At 38.0% G+C, this 11,062-nt stretch overlaps 1 protein-coding gene across 1 annotated transcript in view; it reads right to left on the bottom strand.

Moving 5' to 3' along the window:
* Positions 1-6,947, bottom strand: part of LOC104279963 (dedicator of cytokinesis protein 2-like) — a gene marked incomplete at both ends in the record, with an annotated part of 78,841 nt that extends 71,894 nt beyond the window's left edge. The window contains one exon of the mRNA XM_009877443.1: positions 6,799-6,947. Within this exon, the coding sequence (XP_009875745.1) occupies positions 6,799-6,947 (149 nt within the window). The remainder of the gene's footprint in view (positions 1-6,798) is intronic.
* Positions 6,948-11,062: the final 4,115 nt, after the last annotated feature.

Here is an 11,062-nt window from a genome sequence, read left to right as displayed (position 1 = left end):
TCAGCAGGATTTTGTGTTTCTGCAAAAGGCATCCTATTTCTTCCAACTTGAACGCCTTCCATATTCATAAGCATTACTATAGTCTCAAACATAACTTTCAGGAAATAATTAGCTTTAGATATATTACACTCTGGGTGAGTTTTGATACGTCTTCAGAGTATACTGTTGATGAATTTTGTTTCATTTACAAAGGTCTATGCAAATTTTCTGGTTTGTTTTCAAACCTTTTTTGTATAATCTTCTTGAACTTTGACAACAGCAATACATTTCATGATTGTGCACTTCTGTCCAAAAGCAATTTGCATCTCTTATTTCAGAGTACTGCATTATTAAATAATGTTGAAGTTTGAAATGTAGAACATTTGTAACCCTTGTGCATTGGGGTGCCAGTCAAAATTTGCTCTCAGACAAGTGTTCTGGACTGTTGAGAGAATGCATCCTAGGACAGCAGAGCACCTCTGGCAAGCCACCTGCTGTAAAACTGGTAATTTTATCAAGCTAGCACATAAGACAGCAGTAGAGGAAAAGTGAAGCAACCTAGAGTAGAACACATTCATAGATCCTGCCCCTGAATTTTTCGTTTCTTATTTACATCAATTGGAAAATAGAAACACCAATTTGAGAAACTACATTATTTGTATAACTTCCTCCCTATAATGACAAAAAATTAAATACAGCACTTACGTATACCTTTACCTAAAGCAGAAATCAAGCCCCTTAAAGTAAGACGGCTGTGCCTGTATCAGCAGCTTGCTTCAGAATCATTTCGAGGCAAATCCTTTGACCACTTCCATTTACCATGTACTACTTTTGAGTGGCTTTTGTTGCACACAGCTCCAGAGAGAGATAAACTAGAAGCTCCCTGACAGTGCTAGAAATTAAGACATTAGACTCTCAATCAATATTTAGGTCGCATCAACATAAGGTCCCCCAGCATGTTTCTAAGCTCTCTGCCTTCAGAAAGCTGAGCCGTATCCGTCGCGGAGATGTTAGAACCCCAGGATCAGAGCACACTTTAGCCAGTGTAAACTCCCCAAGCCACGTACAGCAGACTGAGCAGGAGCCCCACGATGAACCCCGGGAATGCAGTGGTACACTTGTACCACGTTCCTTGCTAACACATTACCAAAACGCCCCACACAGCCATGCAAAAAAAAAAAAAAAAAATTTATTAAAAGGGAAGACACATTAAACAAAGTAAACGTGGAAGACATTTATTTTTTTTTTGCTGATGCTTCTCAATATTCATTCAAGGGTATGTTACCTGCAGTAACAGTGGCTACCTCCTGAAAATCATCTCTAAACCCTCTAAAACTCACATATACTTTGCAGAAAGTGTTTTCACCCTGGGAAAGATACTACATCTCACTGCAAGAATTGTAACGCTTATTCTGTTTAGAACTCTGTCCAGGCACCTGCCATACCAAAGGGAGTTACAAAAAAACAGCAACTCAGCTGGAGTTGTTACCCGCAGTGCTACAAGAAATACTTTATTATTCTGTGATTTGGCCTCTGTTACAATTTAAGAAGTATTAATCATTGCTGTTCTTATAATACTGATCACCACTATATTTTTTTAAAAACAACAACAGCCACATTGTAGCACTTCACACTCTTTTCTTGGACACGAGGAAGGCAAAAGTTCCTTAATTTGCCTTTTTTTTCCTTTTATAATGCAAAGATGAGGCTCTTATAATCTAACCTCACTTCCTTCCACATTTCAGTACATGCTATACCATTCTTAGTAACAGTTCAGAACATCGCATAATGGTTTTAACATTTAGCCATGACTTTTATTAAAGATGAGCTCTATTCTGAATTCCCAATTAGCACACATCACACTGTTCCTGGAAAAAAAAAAAGTAACGTACACTCAAGTATGCAAAGGTTATTTTCTGCTAAGCCTTTGAATTTTCAGAGAAATGTTCACAAATGAATTAAAATTGTTTCCTTAGAAAACTGAGTCTACCTTTCTTCTTGATGATCTAAGAAACAATTAGGCATTCAATGTTGACATTGCGAACTTAAGAAAAACAGTCTTTTCACACATTGTCTATACACAAGATTTCAGCTTTTATTTTAACTAACAGTTTCTAGCTTCAGGAGACAGTCTAGCAACCCACTGTAACGTGCGTTTTCTTAGATCAAATTTCACTTCACAAGGATGACATATGTTTTTTAGTGAAACCTAAAGCAAACTCACCACTTGGCATTCCATTTGGTTAAACGTAAGACTTTTCAGAAGCTAATTTAACACCTTGTACCATATATAAATGCTCCCTTGGAAAACATGAACTGTATCATTTCATTTGCTGGAATACTGTTATCAAAAATGTATGCTTGTCTTGCCCATTGAAAAGGATTTTCTAGTTGATGAAGACTTGAAACAATCAGAGCTCATACGAGGAACACAGGTCAGCAGTAGGAAGTTCTCTCACAAAACTCAAATGCTTTCAAGATTCATTGATAGGATGGATGGCACACACTGATACACAAAGTAGCTAAAAGAAAATCCAAACCAAACAAAATTTCACTCTCTTAAAAAATATCTGTGCAGGGTAATAGCAGGTAGTGTCTGATTCAGCTTTCACACTCCAGTTAAATTTCTGCAGGGTTGGGACAAAACTTACAGTAATTCCACTGTCTGGGAGTCAATCGCGCACTTCGGGATATGATTGAGCGTCCATTTATTTGGACAGTGGCAAACACAAACTAACTGAATGGCTCCTTTCGAACTGTAATATTACACAAACTGTACTTGAGATATCCCTTAGAGATACCTCTTCGGTCAACTTGTTTCAGCTGTCCCAGCTGTGTCCCCTCCCAAACTCTCTGTGTCCCCTCCCAAACTCTTGCCCAACTCCAGCCTACTCCCCAGTGCGGGGCAGAGTGAGAAACAGAGAAGGCCTTGGCACTGGCCAAGCACTGTTCAGCAGTAATTGAAACTTTCACTGGTCTGTTACGAACAGTGTTTTGGTCACAAATCTAAAACACAGCACCATATGGGCTGCCCCAAAGGAAGGGAACTCTACACCAATCCAGTGGAGTATGCTTGCCCACTTATTCACCCAGTTCTGTAACTTGGTGGTTCTCCAGACATATACACACACAAAAAACACCAGTACACATAAAAAGATTAGTTTTTTTAATCACATCGCATAATCATGCACTGTTCTTACTGAAAACTGTATGCAGAAGAAATTAAAGTAACTGGCCTTAAAAGAACATGCAGGTTACCTGACTAAATTCCATTGAAATTCTCTTTTGCTGAAGTCTTAAGTTCTGCCATAAGTTAGGAAAACACTTCACAAATTTCTGCACAACTCTAAACATTTCCAGCCTTGTTTGTTATTATAATCTACAGCTTAAAATACAGCTGCTGTCAACTGCTGACTGCACACAGGGCAGGAAAGGATCACACATCTGACTTCCACTTGTAGTCTCAATCAAGATTTTGTTAGATTCCAGAAGAGTTTCATATCACATTAAAATAATCACATAAATAAAAACATGCTTTGATATAGCAAATATTAAACTACAGGATATATGTCAGATCAGAGACAAAGTCATCTTACGAAGGGCTGTCAGATTGCATGCATCAGATGCATTAATATACATTAATATACTCTAACATTAATATACATTAATATACTCTAACACCCGCATTGCCCCTGACCAGCAGCTGTACTGCCAGAAGGCACACCAGGGTTTGTATTTTTTCCTCAACAGAAGCATCTGGTTCTTCTCTTAATGTCTCAGCTATTCTACACTGTTTCTTACGAATATGATGCTCCCAGAGGGGGCGTTACTGGGCCCACTACTGGTTTTAAACTTCATCCAAGGGACTTGTCTCCTTAGATCAGAAATTCATCAGTACTTACTGCAAATGCAACCCAATGATAACTGCAACCCAAACGCCTCACAGACAATCAGGTTACAGGTTACCTTCCTTGAAACAAGGTATTGAAGAAATGCCACTTCTATACAAATGTGAATGTGTTGGGTTTTTTTTAAATGCACATGTTTTAAATTCTCAGTGATTTTCATGACATAATAGGTTACATGTTGCCTACTTCTCTCAATGGGAGTAAAAACACAGGATACATTACTTGCTTTTAAATAACATCTTCCTATATAATTTACATAATTTTAACTGAATTGTTAAAAGACTGAACGTCCAAGGCCTGTGAAGAGCACAGTCACCCATCAAACTTCTGGTCTCCAGCCGTGTTTAAACATACACATCATACTGATCAATGAAAAAAAACTCAACAAAAAAAAAGAAACTATTATTAAAGATAACATACTCCTTAATGATTAAATGCATTTGATTTTAAATATATAGCTAAGCATTTACCTAGTATCAAGTGAGAACAGCTGAAGGAAAAAAATTAAAAGCTTTTCAAAAGCTCTCAGAAGCATTACACTAACCACGTTCATTTCAACTAAAGTGTTCCCAAATGAAATCTAAAGTATTTTCTAATTATCTTTAAGTCATTGAGGCATATGTACATTAACATATTCACAGAACCATCCAAAACCACCAGTTACAAACCTCTCAAACATGGAATTTATTGAAACAAACGTTTCAGACATTTTATTTTCTTCAATCATCGTTGCACTTCATTTACACTTTATTTCTATAGACATTTCTACAGGAGATGTATCAGTTCAGATACAGGTCATCTTCCATCCCTCAAGCTTTATATTTTTACTAATATTGAGGAATGTAAAAACATAAACACAGGGTTTTTTTCCCCCCAAGATGGAAATTTACAAGCATTTCCAAAAATGAACAAAAATATTTACTAACCAGAATTCTACTCAGTAACTGGTTTTGTGCCAACAGTCACAATTAAAATATGAATAAAACACAAGTTGAAATAGGTGTGTTTTTCTTTAGAAACAGTAATCTGAGAACTAAATAAAACAGGATGGCTTTAGAAAAATGCTACATTTTCAAGTGTTTCTTCTTCAGAAAAAAAACCATCAGGTTTCTACATCATTCTGGATATATCAGTTCCTGCTTCTGGAAACTGGACGAGATTGAATCCAGAAAATAGCTTCCAGACTGCAAGGGGCTACAGATAGATGTACCAAGGAACAACAATTTGACTTCTTCATGTTGTTCTGCAAGTAGTTCCCACTCTACAAACCCATATTTTCAGTGGGTGCTGCCAAGTCTTTGACATTTCAGCTGCTCTTACCACGAGCAGCAATTGTTAAAGTTTGATAATAAACCTAATTTATATGGTACACATGCAGAAAGAATTAATCCATTTGGCTTCACAACTCCACTACAACTTTTAAAGTATACAGTAATGAAACTGGTTTATACTTTATGCTGCAGCTCTATGAACTTATACCTTCACTGTTTGCCCTACTACGCTTTCACCATTTCTCTTATGAATTCTATTTAAAATTCAAATGTTCCAATACCTCTTAAGCTACAGCCAAAACAACGAGGAAAACAGTTCATAATACACACAAAAAGATCACCCTGTGCAAACAGACAAGCCTCTTCAGTTTCAGATTCAAAAGATTTATCTGAAACCAAGCAATATGCTGTAATAATTTCATTACAAGAAAATGATCCAAGGATCCATAGTGAAAAATGACTTAAATGACAACTTGCCTTTATCACACGTCTGCAAAGTTTGAACACATGTATCAGAAAACCATAGCTCAGGAGAAATCAGCACTTATTCACAGGAGAAATTACAACTTTCCTAATGTAATTTATCATGAGGTTTTCTCAAAACTAAGTTCCTCAAATTATTGTGAAATTCCATTGAATAACCTACTGCTCATTAAAAAGTGAAGGGCTAAAAAGTCAAATCAATATCCTCTCAAACAAGAAAAGAATCCATCCAGATCACAATTTCTACTGTGTTCCAAAACTCCAGGAGCCTGAGTGAGAAACTACGGACTCAAAGTGAAGTGTAGGAAAGAGTAACCTGTTTTACATTGCCAAAACCAGAAAGCAGAAGGTACAACACCTGTAACTGAAAAATCTTCAGAAACTGCAAAGGCTTTTATAAAACAAACAGGATTAATCTGTTGGGGTTTTTTTCAGAATACTTTGAATAATGGCAGACTGATCAAATGGTTTGGGTCAGAAGGGTCCTTTAAAGCTCATCTAGTCCAAGTCCCTGCAATGAGCAGGGACACCTTCAACTCCAAGTTGCTTAGAAGTTGCACACTGTTGGCTCATGCCCACCCACCAGCACCCTCAAGTCCCTGTGCACAGGGCGGCTTTGTTATCACATCATCCCTCAGCCCGTACTGGTACTGGGGCTTGTCCTGACCCAGGTGCAGGACCTTGCACTTGGCCTTGTTGAACCTTATGAGGTTTACGTGGGCCCATTTCTTGAACTTGTCTAGTTCCCTCCGAGCAGCATCGCGTCTCTCACATGCGTCAACCGCACTGCTCAGCTTGGTATCATAATATACTAACTCACTTCAGTACGTATTCCATTGAACTTCACCAGCAAAAACTAAAAGCGGTAGGAAAAAACACAGCAGCCTCCCTGGTTTTAATAACACTGCAGCGATTTACAGCAGCTGATTATTTAAAGAATATAACATTGAGAAATAAAAAAAAGTTAGCATATATTTCAGTACTTCACCTTTAATACCTCAATAACCCCTTAGTTTATGATAAATAGGAGAAAAGTTCAATTTGCCACTGACTTTTATTAAAAATTTAAACAAGATTCATCAGCATCAATAATTTACTATCTAATCAGCTCAGGCTTACTACAGACTTGGGACATCTACATCATCATCAATACTTACAGGGTCTTGACAGCTCAGAACCTCCAGAATACTGTTAAGCAATTCAATGCAGTACTTCTTCTCTTGGACCTGGAGCTGCTGGTCATCCTTCTGTTCCAGTAATTCCTTCAGCTCTTTTGTAATCACAGGAAGTAGAATGTCCCTGCATTCTGAAAAAAAGCAAATTATGTTAAGAAGAAAGACAAATCAAATACTACTTGCAACAATCCCTCCTCCAGTGAAACACAAGACCCTTTTACACCTGCAGTCCCTCTTCCAGTCATGCCTCTCGGATACTCCTAGAGTTCTGTGATATGTTTAGAAGTCTACAGAGCTTCTCATATGTTAAGAAAAAAACTTCCTGATAAAAATATTTTGTTTCAGTTACATTCTGAAGGCTATTTAGCTTGTCCCAAACACTTGCTGACAAATTACACACTTCATACATAAAGCACCTAGAAGTAAGTTATGTGTAAGTATTTACAGAATTTTAATATAGAAAAAATACACTTATTGGATCGTTCTTTCTAAAAATAAGACACAAACAGCAACACAATTGTTTTACATGCATCATTTTGAAACATAACTTCCAAGAACACATAGAGGAATGCAGACAAGTCAAACACTAATGAAATGCCTATGAAGCTCATAAGAGTGAGAGCCATGCATACCTTCATCCTTATTTAAATCAAAGGAAGCTGACACAAATGGTATGTAACGTTTCAATATCACATTTACATTGACTTTTTTAAGAAAGAGGTGCTCAGAATCCCCCCAAAATAAGGGTGCTAGTATAGCAAGATGGGACAGCAAGAAAGATAGGACAAGAATGGTAAGTAGCTTAAAATTTTTTCAGTTTTGCAGATGAAGCAACAGAAGTTATCCACGCAGATTACTCTTATTTCAGTAATAGCTCCAAGCCGTATAAATCCAGAAGCTTTTATTCGCATCTAAGAGGCAGCAAAATTTCTTACCTCAGAAAGTACCTTTATTCTTGGTAATGCCACAACACAAATAAAAAGCTATATCTGATTTTCTATAACCCTTGTTCCAAGCTACAAAAGAAATCTTACTCAATGATTAAATTACAAACTCGCTAGTAAAACAGCAGTTGAAGAACACATATCAGCACAAGACCTGTTCAAAGAGCAGCATAAAAAGGAATTTCACACAGCTTACAGTTCATTACGTGACCAATTTTACACGCAGACAAGCTTCCTGAACCGAACGCAGGCCACAGACTGCCCTCCTGATTCAGAAACCCAAGAGGTGCGCTTAAAAAGCACTTGGGAGCATGCTGACACTCCCAAAGTCCCTCAGCGTGGATTTGTGTCCGTGGAGATAGCAAAACTCCCCTCCAAAGTCATCAGTTCTGAAGGCTTTGCAGACATCAAACAATATATAGTTTCCTGCAACTGAACTGTGGGCTTGATAATTAGCAAATTATTTCTTGATTTGCTTAAATGAACCACTTCTATAAGTACTTATGCAACAAACACCATGCCATTAGCTTCCTGACCAAAACCTAAACCAAAGAAACATCATTAGCATCATGAAAAATTTTATGCAACAAATAGTATAAGTTCTAAATTAGATCATTACCCATCTACTTTTGAAGAAGCTAGGAAACAAACTTTAATCCTGACTTCATTGCAATCTGTGTAAAGTGTCCTTCAACAGCCTAGAATTATTCAGGGGGAAGCATTTCACAGTATGACCAGCTTCATTTGTCAAGGTTCTGACCACTCCACAGATATTATTCTTGTTCTTTGAACATTTCTTGCTAACCAAATTCCGTTTCACAATGGCTGTTTAAAAGATCGTAAGTGCATTAGTGTAAATACTTGCTAAAGTTTCTAGCGTAAACACCCACTTCTCTAAGGCAGCAATGACTGATTCATTCTCACTGCAGGGTTGGGCTGAAAGAGTTATTTGCCAGACTTTTAACATCGCTGTGTCCTGAGACAGAAGCTGCATGCATCTCATTGAGATTTATGCCAAGAAGTCAGTTGTGAAGTTGCAAAGAGAAATGAAAATCAAACTGCAGTGGATTTCCAGCCTGTTACTGAAAGACAGTATGCACTTAGCAGATTTTTGAAGTGGATCATATGAAAAAAGTAATTTAAAAACAGACTCGCAACTGAAGCAAGCAGTTGAGGCTGGATGTAAGGAAAAACTTCTTCCTCACGAAGACAGCCAAGCAGTGGAACCAACAGGTCGCCCAGTTCCTGGCCTTGGAGGTTTTCAAGACCCAACCAGAATAAGCCCAGAGCAACCTGGCCTGACCTCACAGCTGAGCTCACTTTCAGTGCAAGGCTGGACTGGACACACTCTCAGATTCCTTCTGACTATTCCATGAGCCTTTTTTGCAAAAATTGCCAAGAAATGGTAGCTTAGCAGTAGCTTTGTGCTCTGAAAATGACCAGTTGCTAATCCTTAGAAAGAGAAGCTAGTAGCCAGCACACAGCGAGAAAATGTCAAGGAGACTGATAGATCTTGAATCTCTGGAAAATGAATGGAGACCATCAGAATCTTAGGAACAAAGACACATCTCTACATATACGCCTATATATGTAAATCATGACATTTTTAGGGCTCACCATTTTTGTTATCCATAAACTAAGACTTCCTATACCAGAGAAGACATCAAAATTGTGACACTAAACACAGATGGGAGAAACCCATTTCTTGTCAATTCAGTCTGTAGCACTTGCACAGCATCAGTAGAGAGGCAAAAAAAATCCTGCCTCACTTATATTTAACCTGTATGAAAATACATATGCAGTATCTGAGAGTAATCAAAAACTCGATTCCTCTTTTCCAATATCCTGTCTCAGCCCCGCCTTCCTTTTCAGATTCTCTAACTGAATGCAAGATATACTCAAAGAACAATTCATCACAAGCTAAATCCCCCATTCTTCCTATAGCATTGTGGATCCTATACCTTAACTCAAATGTCAGGCAATACAGCTCAGCTGCACACAGGACCACTGGACATACTCGTGTGCTTTTATGTCCACGTCTGCACAAGGCAGCATCTCGCATCATATGTTCTCTGCACTAATCCCCTTGTGTGCAAACTCCACTTTTTATAAGGATGCTTAACTATTTCTCTAACATTCTGCAACAGCCACAATCACAGCTCCAGTTAACACAACATGAAGATGGGTATATTTAGACAAACACATCCAAACTCTAATTGATCGGCCATCGTATGCCACAGGGAAACAGTTTCAAATCAACATGTAAGGAATTTGGCTGGCAACTGTTTTCTCATAAGTACCATTCTTAAAAATAGTGTCTTTATAACGTCACCACTTCAAAAAAACCCAGTAAGGACTCTGCTATGGTAACAGGCCTGTTCATAACAGCAAAATTCAAAGTCATATCAAACTACCTGACATCTTTTCACCACTCAGAAAGAAGACGGAATGTTACACGCACATACCAGTTTGACATCTGCCAGAATAAACATCCTCATTGCCCCAACTCTTCCAAAATAATATCCAGTTCAATTTTTAAGCCATTAAGATCTCCCTTGAAATGTCTGACAGCTAGTAAATACAAAAATTCCCTTTGGGTAGCTTTTTAAATTACAAGAAGCAACCAGAAAATAAATCATAATAAAAATCTATACTTAACAAGCTTTATTTCAAAAGTAAAGTAAGACTGAACAAAGTCATTGGTAAAGGGGTCTTTTTAGTCTGGAGAAGACTGAAGGGGGATCTTATCAATGCTTATAAATACTTATAAAATGCTTATAAATAAAAAGTGGATGTCAAGAGGATGGTGCCAGCCTTTTCTCAGTGGTGCCCAGTGACAGGACAAGAGGTAAGAGGCAAAAACTGAAATGTAGGAAGTTCCACCTAAACATGAGGAGGAACTTCTTTACTTTGAGGGTGGCAGAGCACTGGCACAGGCTGCCCGAAGAGGTGGTGGGGTCTCCGTCTCCAGAGACTTTCAAAACCCACCTGAATGTCCTCCTGTACAACCTGCTCCAGGTGATCGTGCTCTGGCAGGGGGTTAGACTAGATCATCTCCAGAGGTCTCCCCCCAACGCTGACCATTCTGCAATTCTCTGATCATGTATTTTAGCTTGAGTACATTTTAAGTTCGCACTCATACAGAAATAAGCTAGGACTTCAAGGTAGGTATCATGTGTATATTAATCACTAAATTATATCTGACTTCACATATGCCAGTAATACCCAATTATCAGGAAGCATAGAGGAGATCATGAGTTGCAAGTTGCATTAGAATCATAGAACAATTCAGGTTAGAAAAG

Source organism: Apaloderma vittatum, unplaced genomic scaffold (genome assembly GCF_000703405.1).
Source record: "Apaloderma vittatum isolate BGI_N311 unplaced genomic scaffold, ASM70340v1 scaffold2371, whole genome shotgun sequence".
NCBI classification, from domain to species: Eukaryota; Metazoa; Chordata; class Aves; order Trogoniformes; family Trogonidae; genus Apaloderma; species Apaloderma vittatum.
Note: the sequence above shows the minus strand (reverse complement) of the source record. Positions and strands in the feature narration are given on the sequence as shown.